Source organism: Scatophagus argus, chromosome 1, assembly GCF_020382885.2.
Source record: "Scatophagus argus isolate fScaArg1 chromosome 1, fScaArg1.pri, whole genome shotgun sequence".
NCBI classification, from domain to species: Eukaryota; Metazoa; Chordata; class Actinopteri; family Scatophagidae; genus Scatophagus; species Scatophagus argus.
Window position 1 is genome coordinate 23,712,665 of NC_058493.1, and position 18,804 is coordinate 23,731,468.

An 18,804-nucleotide genomic window follows, 5' to 3' on the forward strand; every position below is an offset into this window, starting at 1 on the left:
TCCTAAACAATCTAGAAGGATAAGCAGCACAACAGCTGAGGGGGCAAATACATATTTTTGATTTGCCCTTTAACGTCCCTTCCACGAACTGGAGTCGTCACATTAGTAACACACGGCATCGCACCACCTGACCCTCATTTGTTATTCTCAAACAGGTGCGAGAACAGCGAGAAAAGCAAGTGGGCCCCCATGAAAACAACAAAGACACTCACACTGAGCCCAATCAGAAAAATGTAGATTTGCTTTTATATTTATTGAACAAAAAAAGCAATAACTCTAACATGCTCTAAAATGCTGAAGCAGACTATGTGAGAAAGAAACACGTCAAACTTTGTTGTTTCTCGACGGCATACTCAAACAAACAGAGCAACTTCGCTAATCTCTTCAGGCAGAAAGACACAACTTTCTCACAGCAAAGCTTCCAACATCACAACCACGCTGACCTCAACCTTAAAAAAAAAAAAAAAGTGAAATGAAAACACACACACACACACACACACTGAGGTCAAACACGTTTACATGTTTGTGATGCTTGATGAAAAACATGGAAATTATTTTAAAATAAACTCGAATCAGAATTCAAATTTCAGCCCCCGCTCAGGATTTAGTGGACAAATAACACCTGAGAATCAGACGATAAAAGAGTCAAATACTTTTTAATTATCTGAGGACACAGAGTAGCCTCAGCTTTGTCCTTGTGTTCACCCTCTCAAAAGAACATGGGAGTTGGCTGACAGTGACAAAAGATTTGTTTGCATATCAGGTGACGGTCGTTTGTGCAGGAAGATTAAACACTAAGGTCAATGTTGAACCTGTGAAAGCACTCGACAAAGAATGGCATTACAGTTGTTATTAATGTGTGTGTTTAAACTGGACACACACACACACGCACTCGTGTTTAGTATGTGTGTGTGTTAAGGGGGTGTGAGAGGCTTTTAGCAAGATCAACAGGCAAAGCAGGTAAACAGGCTCAACAGTGGCCATCACCTGTGGGGGATGTCATAGCTCTGCTGAGCACACAAGACCTGCCTTTAACTTTCAAAATGTGAAATCAAAAGAGCAGGAGATTTTCACAGGCCATATACATGACAGCTTTAACTCAGCTTCTGTTTCAGCCACACACACACACACACACACCAGCGTATCAAACCTGCATGTGTTCCAGCTGTGACACCATATTACACACCAAAAAAGTCAGTCGGACAATTTATGGAAGTTAGACATAATCCAGAACTCCCTGACACAAAGCTGGATTTGACGCTTCATTTACCTGCATTAGTAAATTACTTCCCGATTATTGAGGTCAGTGACAAAAAACTCCACCGAAGACCATTACTGACTGTGACTTTCTGCCGTTCTGCAACAGCGTGTGGCAAAAAATTACATTTATACTGTCCGCTTGCAACTGCAAAAAGTGTTTGCATGTTTCACATTTCCTGTGTTTCAGTTGATGGCAGCTACTAAATACTGAAAATGTCAACAGCAGCACAAGACAGCTTGAGTTCACCTAAAAAAGAAAAACTTACTGATCTTACTGAAGTCTCACCTCACTCTCCTTTTTTGGTGTTAACTTGTTCTGTATTTTGTTATTTCCCAAACTCGGACGTATGGTGTCAAAGTCCTGCACGCTGTATGCCCACCATCTCCTTGACTCCATCCCCGCTACTTCTGTATGGTACAAGAATATAGTATTTCTGACCAGTGACTGTAATCCCGGCGACAATCATGTTTCCTCCAAAATGTAGAAGGAAAAAACCATTTAGTAGTGTAAAAATATATGCATATATTTATTTTTTTTAGAAAATAGCATTGAATTTTGCAGCTATTCCTCCAAACATCTTTTTTTCTTTCCGTGTGTTTCATCGGCTAAACCCCAAGTGCAACATTATCTTCAGTCACTATGCATTTGCTTTACTGTCACAAATGTGATAAACTGTGTTGACATTCACTGTGTTGAGCTGAGGGAACGAATACGGACAACCGAGGTGCAACCTAAAAGTTAAATGGGAAACAAGGGAACCCAGTGCGACTCCAAACCACCATTGTTTATTCAAAGCGCTTGCTCGTGCACACACACACACACACACACACACACACACACACACACACACACTGCTGTACAAACACTGTTTGTTGACTCGGGAGGGGACACAGCAGGTAAGGGGAAAGGAAGGGGGTGATTAATGTGGAAGAGGGCAGTCATATATTTTCTAAGTAAATGGTGGCAGAGAGTGTAATTTACAAAGACTGGGGGGTTAGCTTTATGTATTTAGCTGTAACACCATTTTTTTTATTATTATTATTACTATTATGGTGCAAAAACAGCCCATGATACACTCACACACAGGCAATGGCAACTGGTACCGATAACTAACACACTGGCCACATTTTAAAATGTCATATCTACACAGACTACTGTATAAAGCCAAAGATAAAAGAAAAATGTCCTGGTTTGAATGTCCCTTATCAGTACAAAACAATGGAGCACCTATCAGCCAGTGCTAGATAATTTAACCTGTGCATTGTGTTCACATGACACAAAGCTGAAACACAATACAGAATGACTGACGAGTCGGGATTCAAAAGCAAATCTTTCACTCCCTAAAGGAAGCATTTAGATCAAAAAACATCCCTGCACTGAAACAACACGCAGGGCTGCACTGGGGTGTGCATGTTGCTGCAGGTAGCAGCGGGAAGATGAAATATGATCCGGAAAATATATAAAGGCAGGATTTTACAAACGGAAAGCATCACGGCAACGATTGCTTTCTCCTGTGTTGCTGTGATTGCAAAGTAAACAGCAGAATCACTCTGCACACGTTACAAAGTAATCTCCCAGGAATGTGCTTTTGTACGTACTTGTTTGACCATCGTTGTCAGTTATAGCTGCATTGTGTGACGGCAAAAGTTGAGCCAAGTTCAACCTCAACTTTTTTTTTTGGGGTTTTTTTTTTGCCAGAGGCCTTTGTGTCGATATCCCCACTGTGCCAAAGCAGTGTTCTGCGTGAAATGCATGAGCAGGCCATGCATTTTTTCAAGTGCTATTGTTGGTCTAAACACAACCACTCAGTGCACCACAAACGCCAAGCATGACCAGCGGCTAAGCAAAGCTGTGCTCCTTGTCTGCGTGCCTCCTGACTGTGAGACACCCTGTGTGCAGATGACTCACATACAATGTACACAAAGAATAAAGTGACATACTGAAGCAAAAAAGAGGTTTAATTTTAGAGTTAATTTTGCATAAATGCGTCACTTTTCTGCATTGTGGCCAAAAGGCTGGAAAGATTGCGTGATCAAAATGTTTTTGTCCCCCCCTAAAGCACTGGGTCTTAAATACTTGTCTGCCTCAAAGCAAAGTCATCGGTACAGTTTTGCTGCAGGCAATTGTAGGGAGGCCGAAGCTTTGCGAGGAATGGCTCAGCTGTCCAGAGCGTACTCAAGCTTTTCTGCACCTACCTTGCCTGCTGTATCCAGCAACATCATCAGGTGGTGAGCGGAGGTCAGGCGCTTCTGTCTGTTGTCCTTTCCGGGGGCCACGTGTTTCATACCATTGTGCACGTTGCCTGAAAGTAACAGATAATAATCTCACATGAGCTCATGAAATGTGTAAATTCATCCTGCCTTAAACACAGGCTGCACCTTGAGCTTCATCCGTCACAAAGTCACATAAAAGTTCCTGAGGTTTCAAATCCCTCTGCCTCTGTACTAACAGATACACTGCTCATTTGCATTTCATTCCAATAAATGTGTACTATAAATGTCCTCAGGTCACTGTGCTCCAACTACGAGACACATAACTAGCTCGTAGCAAAGATGTTTGCTGTAAATCAACCAAAACAAATCAGTAAAGTTAGCTAACCTTACCTGGAAAAGTCAGCAGAGACGTTAACAAGCTCACCTTTGCTTGTTAACATCTTGTTGATCTCTAGTTTTTCTTTCCCTGTTCATAACGTATACTTTTTTAATGACCTAACTTGACTTGACTTTGCCTGGCTGAAATTTCTAATTGGTATTGTAATTAGTGCTCAGAGAGGGTAGGGGGGCCCTTTTGACTAGACATAAAGATGGACGACATGAGAGCTCCACAAACGTGAAGGCGAAACAGCTCTGTCAATTTAGGTAGTTCTCATCGCACTTATGATCAAGTGTTCAGTTTCCTAAGAAATTTAGTTTAAATTCGTCACCAGATGCTATAATAAGGAGGCAAGATATCATGATTAACAGGTGAGCGCCGCTCGTGATTGGGTCAGACAGGTGTATGGACAGGAACTGAATCCCTTGGCTCCATCGCTGATCACTACTGCACAGCCTCTGGCTCCAAATGACATCATCAGTACAAGGTGGCGGCGCTCATATTTTGGCTTCATTTTTGTAAAGTGGGAGGGAGTGAAGACGTGTTGTCCATCTTTTTGTATGTCAGTGGCCTCACCATGACACCTGACTTCACATCATAACACAAGTCTTTTGTCTTGTATTATTAATTTTTCTGAAGAACTACATACAGTTTATTGCCATTAAAGTAAAGCCGAACCAAAGACATTTTGTGCACAATAATGAGAACGTGTCCCATTAAATCCCGACTGATGGCTTTTCTGTCCCACAGTACAGATAATCCATCCTATCGTTAAATGAGTTGGTTACAGTTATTTCCACTGGTGTGACAGGAAGTCTAAATGCACCAAAAAGACAGAACAGGTATCATAAACCGTGTTTGCTCTTGTTTTTCACCCATAATTTATACTCAGTCTCCCATACCACCTTTGCCAAGCAGCATGCTTGTTGTTCCATCTTTGTGTTGACTTGTACATCAATATGTCTTTGTCTGTGTACACAGGCCAACAAAACACACCAAGCACTGTGTATCCACATCATATTTGCACCACAGCGGAGAGAGAAAATTACCCTGAAAGGAAAAGCCTTGAACATCAAACACAATGTTTTGTAATCTCTCACTTTCACACTCAGCAGTACACAAAAAGGTGACCGATCTAATACAACGTACCAAAGCAAACAGAAAGTCCATAGCGGGATAAGAGGAGCTGTGTTTAAGCAGCCATTAGCAAGTGTTTGAGTTAAAGAAGCCATTTAGTAAAGCAGTGCTGTCATGTGGTATTTGCTCCGACACTGCTTAAAGGCTGGCTAGTTAAACAGGCAGGGGAGGAAGGGTCAATATTTTCACAGGCAAGCCTGGAGACACAAGGGCTGAGATTGGCTGATGCCCGTTTCCCACATTCTTACCACTTCCATCCAGTGGTCAAACTGGTGGGGCCAACAGAAATCACCACAGGATGAAACAGCCAATCAATATTTGGTTTTGCAATGGTAGTTTGTTTGTTTTTTAAAGAAGTATGTCAAAAGCCTTAACATGCTGTGAGCAATGATCAGTGGGTCTATTTATTAAATGCTTTTCTGAAGCTTTATTAGTCCAAATGTACAGCATTGACAACAGTGGTTAGAAGATATTATAAACCTGATTTGATAAAAGGTTGGGATACTGCGCAAAATATAAAATAAATACAGAATGCAATGATTTACAAATCCTTTACGAACTACATTCAATATAATGCAGTACAAAGACAAGATATTTGTATATTTGATGCCTGCAATATTAATAAGCACTACACTGTCAAACTCAGGTCAGGAAAGTAACTTGTAGAAAGAAAGAAGCGAATTTTAAGGTCAGTTTTGATAAATATTCGATTTATCCTCAAGAGGTCGTGAACCCAAACCTGTTCCTGTATTTTGAGTCAGATTTGAGGCACATATTCCTCAATCCTCTGGTTCATTAATTTGTCTTTTCTAAAGGGTATTTAGCTCCACCTGCTGTTCACATTGTAAGCTGCAGGCTTTCTGTACCCCCTGCTGACTGTATGCATGCAATCACTTATGGGTGACCAGATTTGGATTTCACAAATTAATGTTGATAAACTCACTGCATGTCAACTGATTCACCACAGTAATATTAGTTTTACAAACAGCCTCACTAATTAACAATGGAAGGTGAGAGATAAGCGATTGTTCGGTTTGAAGGTGTATTTAAATTGTCTCGTCTGTAACAAAGCTCAGATTGAACTTCCCAAAACATTTTCTCATATTACAGCACAGTACACTTGCATCAATGAGGCTTTGTGAAACTGAACATCAAATAAATACGGTCACCCTGAAGAACTGAATGAATGAATTAGCTGTTATTGATCGGACTTACTATTCAGAATTAGTACTTTTTATTGGATCTGACACACTGTTCTTCGATGCTTGTATCCGTAATTTCTCATCCAAAAACACCAACATCCTCAAAGCTTTTGAAACATCTTGGTGGAATTTCGCACAACCAGAGTGCAAGCAGAGAGATCCAGTCCACATGATTTTAGGGGTGGTGAGAAAAAAAATAAATACAGACTTGCTAGTGTGCACTTCTATCCGTTTGGTTTGACATTTCTCACATGTTGACAGGCCTAAAATGTTGCACAAACAGGGATAAAGTGTCTACCTGTCAGCAAGGCAAACTGTGCGCTCTGCCTTAAAGAGAGCCTTTGACTTCGGGCTGAGTGGGTCATTGTGGCTTTGACGAAATGTCAAAGGAAATATTGTGTTTGACCTCCAGCTTGTGGAGTTTAGCCTCTCAACCTTGTGAGAGACAGACCCCTTTGCCATTAGGCATAATTTTCCAGCATAACACATGCAATTTATTTCTTCACGCGAACAAATATCGTCAAAACTGTTATTCCGTCGTACGAGTGCTTGTACACAGACATTTCTTTTTGATTTAGTTCAAGCATATTAAACAAAATTTAACAAACCAAATATGTCTGTTCTACTCTCATCAGAGTCACGGAAAAACCTTCCTTAGCATGGCTACAGAAAAAAGTGCTATCTGTTGGACATTGTCTGACAGGAGACACCTACAGTTTTGTCTTTATGGGTTAAGAAATCATTATGGAGCGACTTGGTGTTGGAATAAATTTAATGCCACCAAAAAATAGAGTGTGCTACAAACCTCTGGAGTTGTTTCAATAAACAGAGGTAAAAAGTGTCTAATACTTATTTACAGATAGATTGAGTTCCGCAAAACCTTCTCTACAGTTGTATATTTACAGTTGAACTTTGACATAGACACACGGCAATTCTAAAACAACTCTGTTCTGCGCTATTTTTGTTATCAGCCATATGCTCAGTGTAACATAAATGAATAAACCTTGGGAAAAAGCACTGAAACTAAAGAAAAAAGCAGTTTCTATTGTTCTCAAGCTCGACTATTTCAATCTTTGGGTAGCAACAAGAGGAGATAAAAAAAAAAAAGTAAAAAGACATTACATTTATCACAGAATTTATATAAGGCTATTTAATATGTCCATGTCTTTCAGAGGTAATAAATCCAGCATTCAAAAAGCTCACTAATCCAACTGATACAAGAGAAATCTCCTACACTATCTAAATCGGTGACATTTTGGCTATTATTAAATTATAATTGCACCTGAATAATTTGTAGCAAGATCGGATATAACGGCGAAAAAGATGCATAGTTTCACATGGCGGCCCTCTCAATGTTTTGACGGTCAGGCAAGAATCTCCATATATACAGCAGCTTAGGGCTTTCTGCGTCTGGAAGAAAGAAAGCAAAAGAGTTACAAACCTCAGTGACAATGAGTCATTTCAAATCAAAGGCAGTTTGAATATTCATCTCTATAAGACGGTAAACCCAGCTAACACGCATGCTTTTATTTGCTTACTTTTGATACGCATGGCCAGTGCTCGTCACCGGAGCCTGAGGGAAGGAAGAGGTGGAAAAGAGTTGACACGTAACTAAAAAAAAAAAAATATCAATGTATTTGTCAGTTTAATTGATTTAGAGCTTACCCTGTTCTCGATGTCCTCCTTCTGAGCTGGTCTTTCTGCAGACCCCGACCGCCTCTTGCGACTGAAACAAAAGGCCTTTTTGCGTTAGTTCTCTGGACTAAACATATAAAGAAATCCAACCTACTTGTTTTTTTTTGTTGTTTTGTTTTGTTTTTTGTTTTTTTTACAAAAGGTGGCTCACAATTGATGAAATTAAAGCTAGTGGACATTTCCCATCATTAGTGACTCTGAAATGCCCATATTTTCCAAAAATAAAAATAAAAAATGCCATTTTAAACAGGATTGATTTGAATACCAAAATACTTAACATATAAGTCTGTTGCAAGTTTGGCGCTAATCCGAGCAATTCTTTTTCCAGTCCCATTCTGCATATTCATAAGTGTAAAGACGGTTGGTGGACTGTGTGAAACCCGCTGTTTACGAACACATATATGTTTTTGCTGTAAGGGTGAGAACATGTGGTGTCTAAATATAAAGTCTAAAGTCGTTTATTAACAAATAAATTATACATGTCACTTTTACCTTTATGATCAAAGAGAAACAGGACAAGAAACACGGCATGATGCTCTCAAACACGGCATTTGGTAACAGTATTAACTGTTTCATGTTACCACATTATGGATAACGTCATATTTCTCTTATACGTTACCTTGGTGCTGTTGGACACTCCTGTTTTAGTGTCTCAATGTCAGTAAACTGCACAGCTTGTCCTCCACCTCTGGTCTTAAAAACATTACCCTGAGGAAGTTAAGACAGTCACACAAATATCCAAAGAAGGAAATACAGTCACAGTCGACAGCAAAAGATTTAACACTGTCCCACTGATGAGGGACCCCAATGTGAAATCAAACAAAATTTGATTAAAGCAAAATTCATGCAAGATTTTAATTAACCAGAACTCAATTTAAGCAATTATGCCATTTTACCTTGATCAGTTTGGTTTCGATCTCCCCGTCGGAGGCAAGCTCTTGATGTCTAAGCACATACTTGTGGCATTTAGACAGAGCTTTCTCATTGGGGGTCGACACCTTGATTGCATTGGGTATGATTGGCTGCATGACAGTGTCTAGGTCCAAATTAGAAGGCGGTTTGTGGTCTACCCATTTCTCCCCACCCGCAGAGTGTGAGCGCCTGTGCGTTGGATGAACTGGAGGAGCCATCTGGTGATCCCATCGTGAGAAAGACAAACCAGGAAGTTACTCACATGTGACACCAGCAGAGATTATTTTAAGATTGATCATTAGAGGGTGTTTGCTCATATTAAAAATAAATGTACTACTGGAAGTCCAAGAGGAACAGGGTGTACCCCACTGGCTAGTTTGTTTGTTTAAATATTATTTTTTGCATTAGAGGAGGAAAAGTATCTCCAAGGTGCTGCAGCCCTCAGATCACATCCTATATTTTGACTTTCCAGTGATACATATAATTTTATTAAGTCACTAAAACACACACACACTGAAGTGAAAACAGACCAGCAGAGTGAATAAGAATTAACATGCAAAGCAGTGCAAAGTTAGTGTGTGGCAATGGGCAGCAATGAAGACTACGTGCAAACAGAACACAGATGTGGTTTGTGGATCAGGAATGAGACGTGTTCTAAAGCACAGAACATGGACAAAGGATTTCAATATCTCTGTTTTAAAATGACAACGAATAAAGTGGATTCTTGGGCATTAGATTATTATAAGATTATTCTGTTTCGGTCCCAACACACGGGTCAATAAGGAACTCCATCATTACGTGGTGCTCCTAATTTAAACTTTCATACGGTCCACTGCTAATGCAAAACTTCATTTCTGCATGGCAATGATTTTAAAGCCTGATAACCATAACGAATCACTGTTTTATGCCACTTCATTAATCATTCATTATTTTAATCACTCAAAAGAAATAAATCAATAAAAAAGAAATTAGAGACGGTTGCAGCAATTCAAAAGTGTGGAACCAGGTGAAGTGAATCTATAATTTTACAAAGAAAAGCAAATCACAGACCAAACTGAGGCCCAAAGACCAAGCAGCTGCACACGTGCATACGGTACTTTGTAAGGAGTGAAGTATCTCTGTTTTTAACACCAGGCCTTGGCCTCTGTGTGTACATTCGTAGTATTTCTACACCAAGAAAGACATGACAATGAGGCAACTAGATGGTCGGGTTGTTTTTAGTTACAGCAGTTGCTAAAACTGGGAAACTCGTGATGTTTGTGCAAGGTGAGTTTCCTCAAAAATCGACGCAGAATACCACATCAAATCACTCCATAAAAGCAGACAAACTGAACATTAACGTTGCAGTCCAATTGTTTTTGGTTTTGTTATGTGCATTTTTCTGTACTCATTTCTGATCTACTTTATATGCATAACCGATTAATAAACATGCTGCTGCTACTACATGACAGCGTTTTGTTTGTTAGTGGACGTATTCGGTTGGTCGTTTTAAGTGGTGCTGCTGAAATGTGAAGATACTACAAGGAAAAAGCAATTCTAGACAGGTAACAAGCAACAAAAACAACTACAAACACGATATAACTACTCATAAGACTTAAAGACAGAAAGCTGAGATGACTCAGAAGCAAGACAGACCAGTCTGTCCTACAGTAAGTAAGAGGAACATCAGCCTACACCGATGCAGTGCTTCTACTTTAAGTATTTCTAAACAAGCAGACATCTACTGATAGCAACATGGGTGCATTTTAACACCAAAGCAAGCCCTCGACTACAAGCTTGCAGAAAAACTAAGAATAATCTTAAGAACATCTAGGCTCTACTACAAGCACACTGACCCTTTTGCCTGCCTCTAGGTCTAACCCATAGACAAGAGTCGTAGCAGGGGCCTCAGTCTCTGGGGCCCAGCGCTGGCCTCTCCTGCGACCCACGCTGCTGGTGCCTTGGCATGGGGCGGGAGTCCGGCTCCTGTGCTGGGGAGTCCCAGGATGTCTAGCCTGGCTGGCTGAGTCTACAGGGAACCTCTGCTCCCATTTAGAGATGGAGGAGGCTACTGAAGGATAGGCTGAAGATGAGGAGGAGGAGGAGGAGGACGAGGGGTAAAGGTCCTGAACTGCCCTAACATTGGCTTGATTTTGGTGGAAAGGAGTTTGGCTCAAGTCCTGAAAAGTGACAAGGGAACGCGCCAAGCATCGTGGATGTTAGGGGCTCCAGATGAACACAAATACACAACAGGGTGATGACGAAAAGAAGCTGCTGTGTACAGTCAGCACAGAAATCTTCGAATTTAAGTCTAGGATGATCAGTAATAATTAGCAGCATGCAAAATTTCCACATTAAACAAAAGTGATAAAGTACACAATGACGGAACAAGCAGTGTGACAGAGCGAACAACTCACAGGAAGTGGTGATGGTGACCTCTTCTGGGCAATGTTGCGATCCCTTTCCCTTGAAGGCCTTTCAGGCTTCGCCGGGCGCTCAGAGGGACAGCCGCCGCTGCTCTCCGTCACTATGGCCTTAAGCTGCTTCAGCTTTTCATCCTTCACCCACAACTTGTTCTGCATCTCCAGCTGCTTGGCGTTCACTCGCCTCTCCTAATTAGAAAACACCAGCAGGACACAAGTGAAAGAACAGTCTCATCAGTTAATCTTAATTGACAAAAACTCCCTGAGGTTTTGTGGTTCAAGTTTCTCATTTCTAAATGAAATTGAATTTTATCAACTACTGAATTTTCAAACTCTAGATGTGAATTTTACCTGATGGAGTAAATAAAGGGAGGGCAAAAGATTAACAGTATCCAGGTTCACTGGTACTAACACCTGTCACAGCACCACAACTTTTTTCTCTTGTGTTTTGTTGCATTACAAAAGAATACACAACTTTTTTTATGAATGCATGCTAACCCAGTGACAGATATATTAGCCACAACTAACAGTTACTTAAATTAATCGATTGCTTGGTTCAGTGTTTCAGCGCTGCATGTAAGTACGCACACATGAAGTATGCGTAAGCCCTCAGTGTGCGAACCAAACATTAGTAATAGTAAATATATAAATGGCGGAGCTGCTTCCAGTGATTCCACACACTTACACACTCTTTCTCCCACTTGAGTTTGGTGTCTGTCACAATGCCCTGCATGCGCTGCTCCACGCGCCTCCTCTCTGACAGCTCTCTCTGTAGCCTTTGCTCCCGAGTCTCCAGCTCGTGCTCAAGTGAGCGTTTGTCCTGCTCGTACATCTCTGTCGTCTTCTGCAGGATATCGATCTGAAGAGGATGACCAATAACGTCAGGTGGAAAAAAAAAGTGAAGTCACACATCATTTATGTATCATGCAGAAATTTGCAGAAAATTTGGAATCGAGGAGAATACGTGCGGGGAGTCAGAACCTTATACTCCAGCGTTTTGGATTTTTTCTCTAATCGGTCGATCTCTGTCCTCTGGTTGACGATGACTTTGTCTTTCTCGCTCAGTTTGCTTCGTTGATCGTGGAGGAATGTCTCCTTTGCATTGAGCTGACTGTCAAGCTGCTGAAGCATGGACTTCAGCGTACCAGCTATAGGAGAAAATAAGTAAGTTGTTAAAAGTTTGCTCCAATAAATGTTGCTTTTTAAAAATTACTGACAGTAATCATGTACTGTATAAAGTCAGTAAAATAAAGTCAGTAACGATGCAGCCTGTACACCAGACAGTTATTTATGGTGTACAAAACGGGCCTGTACCAGTTTTGTTGAACTGGTCAGTCATCATCTGGCGGATACGCTGTCTCCTTTCCAGCACCTCAATCAGGCGGGGCAACGTCTGATCATCAGCTGGGTCCACCAGCTCACAGGGAGGCAGAGCCGGAAGGCTTTCTATGAGCTGAACTGGGTCATCCACTGGAAGAATAAGTTATGTGTAGAACTTGTAACACACAGCACAGCATGAGCACAATGAGCTACTTGTACAGACTTGAGGATGATTTACCGGCATTAGTGGGACCTCCTCGCTCTTCCAGCCGTCGTTCCAGCTCATCCCTGAAGGCCTGGTTTCTGTGTCTGCGTCCTGCGGGAAGGCCATAGATTGGCCGGTCAACTGGCCGTGCCACCTCCACCTCCTGTGTCATCTCTGCAAAGCGCATCACCAGCTGCAAGACAGTCGAGTAGTATTAGAAATACACTCTCCGATTTCCTTAACCAGCAATGCTCCAAATTAAATGTTGTTTTGAACTATGAGTTTCAAAGCATCAATAGGAATCTGGGAGGGAGCATCTTGTTGAGTTTTCCCTGTGGTTCAGTGACAATGACAGTTCAGACTTGTAAAGCAGCAAGTTCTTCAGCTGTTGCCAGCAAGCAGGTGGAGAGATTGTAAAACAGCTCAACTAATTTGATAACAAGTTAATTTTAATTAAAAAAAAAAAAAAACTACATCAACATAAAATCATTTAGGTGTTTTAAGGTATCTTGATTGCAACTTAATGTGTGTAAAAAACTAGTTAGCAATAGATGAGAGGAGATGATAAAGTTAGATCAAAGTAAAGTGTTGAGATAAATGCCTAAAAGAAATTGATAAATGGCACAAAGTGCAAATGCAAACGTAACATAACCAAACTAAGCTTTGACACTATGAAAATATTGTAATATCCACCACTACAGGCACATTTAATATCATTAAATGCAGATGCTCGGCTGTGGATGTTCATCTTACAAAAAATAAAAAAAATAAAATAAGGAACAACTATAATAAAGATAATCAGAATCAGAATTCCTTTATTTCTGACTCTGATTATACGATACAATGTCTTACCATAGTTTCATCATAATCATCAGCTTTAGGGTTGACACACACGATCATCCTGACTTTTCCTTCTCCATCAAAGTAGTTCTTAAACAGATGTGTAACTTTAGAGTCCCTGTATGGCACCATCTGGAAATTAATACAGATTCTGTGAAACTCCACCTACTGGAAAATTACCAATAACAGAATGAATATTTATAATGATACATTACATAGAAATAAAACAGTGCGACAGTTAAATATGATGAGCAGACTGTAAAATACCAACCTTATTAGTGCCACACATCTGGTTTTCACGCAGTACTTCAATGCACGTGCGCAGAGTCATCAGGGACTGGTTAATATTACCTGTAAATGAAATATTGCTAGAGAGGTTTAGTGTCTGAAAGATTGCTACTGAACACGCTGAAAATCTGTATATATGCAGAAACATGTCTGTGCTGGGTGAACTGACCTGCTTCGCGGAGACGGCTTCCTTCTGCTCGGGTCCTGTTGGTGCGTTCACTGCCTGCCAGGTCCACCAGACACAACTGGCTCACGTTCACTTGGTTTTTGTCCTGCAATTTAACAACACTGTTAGTATCACCAAACCTCGACTGGAATCCTTCGTGACACACGAGGTGTACTTGTTGTGTACCTGCTTTACTTAACAGCTCAATTTATCGTAAAAATTATTTTAAAAAATTACAAATGTATTTTTATTGAGTTATTATTTTATTGAATATATATGTAAATCACTCTGTATATCACTCTGGAGCTGCTTGTCACCTGAAGAATGTGATCCCCATCAGCATCAAGCGGCGCCTGGGCCAGTTTTACCGTGAACACACTGTGGGAGCGACTGGATTCACGGTTGAGTTGTGTGTTGGCTATCCTCCTTTTCTTTTGTCCTGCAGAGAGAGGAGAGCAAGAATTAATATAATGTATAACATCAGAAGTAACAATAATGGTCAGTTCATTTCTTCACGAAGTCGAGAGTTACTGCTCTGTCTGATTATTCCTGCTAAACTGATTGCGAATGCATATCGGTCCTGCATGAACACTGTAACAATGAAGTCATGACTGATTCTTTGTATGCAACACAGCTGCATTGTTTTTTTTATTTCTTTATGCTTCTGCTTTTGTGGCTTACATTATGAAAATACACAAAAGTGTACAGTTCTGTGTGAAGGCAAACACACAATCACATCACATATAATACACTGCAACTCTAAGTGAGAAAGTTATTATCACTCACCCTTCCAAAAGACCTCAAAAGCCTCTTCCGTAGATTTTACCTCCACTTCTGTACAGCCGGCCACATACATGGTATGATTCTGATCTTCGCGAAGAATCTTGGATTGAGGTGGTCTGAAACAAGTTCAGGAAGAGAATCAATACACAGCAACAATGTAACACAATGTGTCGCTTCAAAAAGACAAAAAGCAAACACTAAAATGGTAAATATTTGATGTTAATGTCAATGATAAAATAAATACGATCTGGGGAGACAAACACATGCACACGAGGTTTGCAGACAAGCTTGAGCCATTCAGAGGTGTTACATGTCTCCACACCAACAGTAACAGCAGGAAGCCAATCTCTAGAGACAACAGCCACCAACATCACACAAAGCTAGTAAGCTATGCCTGTGCTATTTACAAGGCTTTGGATTAATGGGATGGAAATGCACCGATGATCTATGCAACATATCAGCTACAGCTGAGTTACTACAAGGAATAAACAAAGTACTGTGCAATGTACTTTTACTGAGCACATACATGAACTCATTGTTCCGTACAGGCGTGCCTCCACCGAGCCACCTAACAAAAACAGGGGTTTTAAAAGTGCATCTTAACTCCAAATCAACTGTAAAGCAACAAAGTGAAAATGGTTATTACGCTGACACGTGTGCTAGGACAACTGCTAGAAAACAAAAAAATGTTGTGCACATTAGTTGGGCGTACATGTGTAGGTGTAACTGTGTAACTCGGTAAGTGGACAGAACTATCTCATACATACATGAATAGCACCGCAATTAAACCTGAGCACAAATTAGCAGTGATTTGAAATCTCATCTCTTACTTTGGTTTGATTGGGTCAAAAGGAGCATCTTCAAGGAGATCATAGATATAGTTGTTGTAGACTTCGATGTAGGACACAAAAACGCTGTAACAACAGTCTTCATCCACATTTTCAGATTTGCATGCCTCCTCTGAGCTGATCATATCTGCAAACTCAGGATCAGCCCTCTGCCTAAGAAAATAAACCGAAAAAAAAAGAACAAAAACAAACAATGAACAGCAGACAAAATGTACTTTAAATTCAATTGTATGCACTTGTGAGCAACATAAACAGCATAGACAAAAAGTGAAATAAAATTACTCTCAGCTACCTGGAGGATGGCGTTTTCAGCACCGACTGTTGACTGTCTCTCTTCTGTCTCTCCAGGAGAGCATCAACTTGATTCTGGATCTCCATCCCATTTTTGTCATCTGGTTTAAACACCTGATGAAAATTTAAACCAGTTCGATTAAGTGTCCCACCCCATTCAAAAATGTAATCCTTTTTAAGACAGAAAAGCTTCACAAAACATGAATGAAAATCTTACAAATCTTTTGGCCTGAAAGGGGCTGATACTGTTGAAGAGCATGTCTAGAGAGCGTGGGAGGAGTCCACCTTCCCCAGGTGAGCCGGTCATGGTGAAGGTCTTACCACTTCCAGTAACACCATATGTAAACAGCAGACCTATGAACATTTGAGGGGGGGGGGGGAAATCACAATTATAGTGTATAACCATATTCTTAGTGCTGATGCCAGAGAAATATGTTGGTAAAATCAAACCAATAATGTGAGATTGTCCAAATTAAAAAAAAAAAAAAAAAAAAATAGCACTTGTCAGCTTTTATTATTTTTCTGTGGATCAACCAATCCATTCAGCACCAGAGAGGATAAACAGTGACTTTATGCGTTTCTGCATGGTGCACATCGCACATTTCATGGCTCGTTAACTCACCGTTTTTACAGTGAATGAGGTCCTCTATCAGTGGCTTGGCAACTTCCTCAAACAGCTCCATTTGAGTGGTATTAATACCAAACACTTTTTTAAAGGTGTACTGTGTCTAAATGGAAAACAAAGAAAAAAATGTGGACTTCTTTTGGTAATTATTACTGAGAGATTTGTTTTGTGCTGAATAACAAATTTCTAACCAAATGACTACCTTAGTAAAATCATTAATCTCATTTGAAAAGATTAGTTAAGCACAAAGCAGATAATTTTTGAGGTCAAGAAAACTTAAGTATCAATAGGCAGGAAGAGAAGGCAGCAGCTTACCTCTTTGTATTCCCCATTGCGGTTGGCTTTAAGGCCATCAGGAGCATGTAGCTGAATAGTGGAGCTGCTGATCATTTCAACACAACATTCCTCATCTTCTCCTCCAAGTGGACGTATACGGCAGTACACCTACACACATAACATTAAATATATTTTGAGATCACTTCTAGTTCACCTCTGCACAGCTTGGTTTTGACATCTTGGCTTGAAGCCTGTCCATAAATTAAACAGCAGAGAGACATCAGTCATGGATGAACCACATTCAAATAAACCTCATATAAATTTCGACACTACGAGTCTCCAAATCCAATTCAGTTTTAGCAGGCGATTTGATTTCTTGATATGTTGCATTCACAGGAATCACTAGATTGGCACAATGTAAATCCAGTCTTTAGGTCAAATTTCCCTTCTGATTTCTGATGAGAGTTCTGTTAACGGAAACAAGGCGTCATTTGACTCTGGCCAGTGTGATATTGTTTCAGTTTCAGGAATGAAAAGTTAATTGAGCACTTACTCCAACAGGATCTTTCTCTGTGTTAGATGGCTTTTTTGGGCCAGGTCTCCGAGGAGTCTTCCCTTTGCTGAAAGCGATAAAGAGGAAAGAAAAGGATCAATGTCAGGCACACATGAAAAGTATGCTACCATGTTTCTGGCTAGTTAATAATCCAGATAATTCACCCAAGTAACTTAAACTACACTTGAACATTACCTGGCTTACACCAGGCTTCAATGCCAAGGTCAGGGCTCTGTACAAGCCAGTCAAACGCAGAAAAATTGTTCTGTATGTCAATTTATATGGAAAACTCGTCTTGAGTTGTCTTAAATATCTTCTAACCCTGAAATTCCCCTTAATTTGAACTGAGGGACACATGCTAAGCCGCATCACACCAGACTAAATCGAACATATAACGTTATACACAGGTATATGGTGGGCAAAGGTGTCCGCATACTTATACTATACATATACTGTAATATTTTGTGATATGTACTTAATCGGGTCGGTTCTGTCCATAACCTAAACTTCTTTTCAGGTTCGCTAACTTAACTCAGGTGTTGCTAACTAACGTCAGTACACAGGTGATGTCCACAAAGAAATGAACTTAACAACAGATTTGTCGTGTTGGCGTTGAGCTAATAGAATCTGACTTATGTTTCTGCCTTTTCCTTTAGATTTTAGACATAACACGAATCTGTGATACCGATCGTTAAATAAATGAATATTGAGCTCCGACATCTACGACTAGTTGCCAGACAACTAGCGTTAGCTGACTGGGTAGCTAACAGCAGCTATGCTAACTTCATTATCCTAACCAAACTTACTCTCTTTTTCAGAAAAACAACTGCTAGCAAGTTACATTAGCTCAATAATTTTGCTACGTTTCAACACACAATGTAGTTGTAGATTTTTGCTGTTTCAAATACGATAAAAAGGAATACTTACCCTGGTCTCTGCATTGTTGGTGTTGTTAAACTTCCTTTCCGCTGCACACAAGACCGCCTCTTCTCGATTTGAAAAATTCAGCCATGAAACGTTTTTCCGAGTGTCTGATATTTCAACCAATCACAGTGCAGATAAGGCGGAAGTCCCGCCTCCAGCACCGAACATCGAACGTATCCTGTGTAGAGCATGTTTTAGAAATGTTTATATTATTTTTTTCTGTGAGTGAAAGTTAATCCCTGACCTTTGATGAAATAATTAGAATAGAATAGAATAAAATCCACAAATATACTATTACTAGTGTCTGCCAGTAAGCTACTTGGATATTTCATTTCAGTGAACAGGAACATAATCTCAATTAATTCAACCGTTTATTAAATTTAGCAAATCCTAAATGTAAATGGTCGGAAACAAACCTTTAGTGTTTCTTAATGATATTCACCTATGTACCGAATTTGTAACTATAATTGCAAATAAAAGGTCA

At 40.1% G+C, this 18,804-nt stretch overlaps 1 protein-coding gene across 4 annotated transcripts; it reads right to left on the bottom strand.

Moving 5' to 3' along the window:
- Positions 1-5,349: 5,349 nt before the first annotated feature.
- LOC124061366 (kinesin-like protein KIF23) lies at positions 5,350-18,452 on the bottom strand. 4 transcript variants are annotated; one of them, XM_046393093.1, is made up of 23 exons: positions 18,324-18,452; positions 17,397-17,463; positions 16,883-17,011; positions 16,565-16,670; positions 16,160-16,296; positions 15,944-16,056; positions 15,634-15,804; positions 14,807-14,919; positions 14,338-14,459; positions 14,024-14,126; positions 13,838-13,917; positions 13,579-13,698; positions 12,760-12,919; positions 12,516-12,671; positions 12,183-12,349; positions 11,887-12,060; positions 11,196-11,390; positions 10,635-10,958; positions 8,784-9,017; positions 8,507-8,595; positions 7,858-7,918; positions 7,731-7,765; positions 5,350-7,602 (listed from the first exon to the last, which is right to left on the bottom strand). In XM_046393093.1, the coding sequence occupies exons 1-23, from the start codon at positions 18,335-18,337 to the stop codon at positions 7,587-7,589; spliced, it is 2,886 nt and encodes a 961-aa protein (XP_046249049.1). In that variant the 5' UTR covers positions 18,338-18,452; the 3' UTR covers positions 5,350-7,586. The 4 variants fall into 4 exon arrangements, with proteins under 4 accessions (XP_046249049.1, XP_046249058.1, XP_046249067.1 ...); XM_046393102.1 differs by lacking the exon at positions 8,784-9,017; XM_046393111.1 differs by lacking the exon at positions 10,635-10,958 and having other exon boundaries at positions 18,324-18,451.
- Positions 18,453-18,804: the final 352 nt, after the last annotated feature.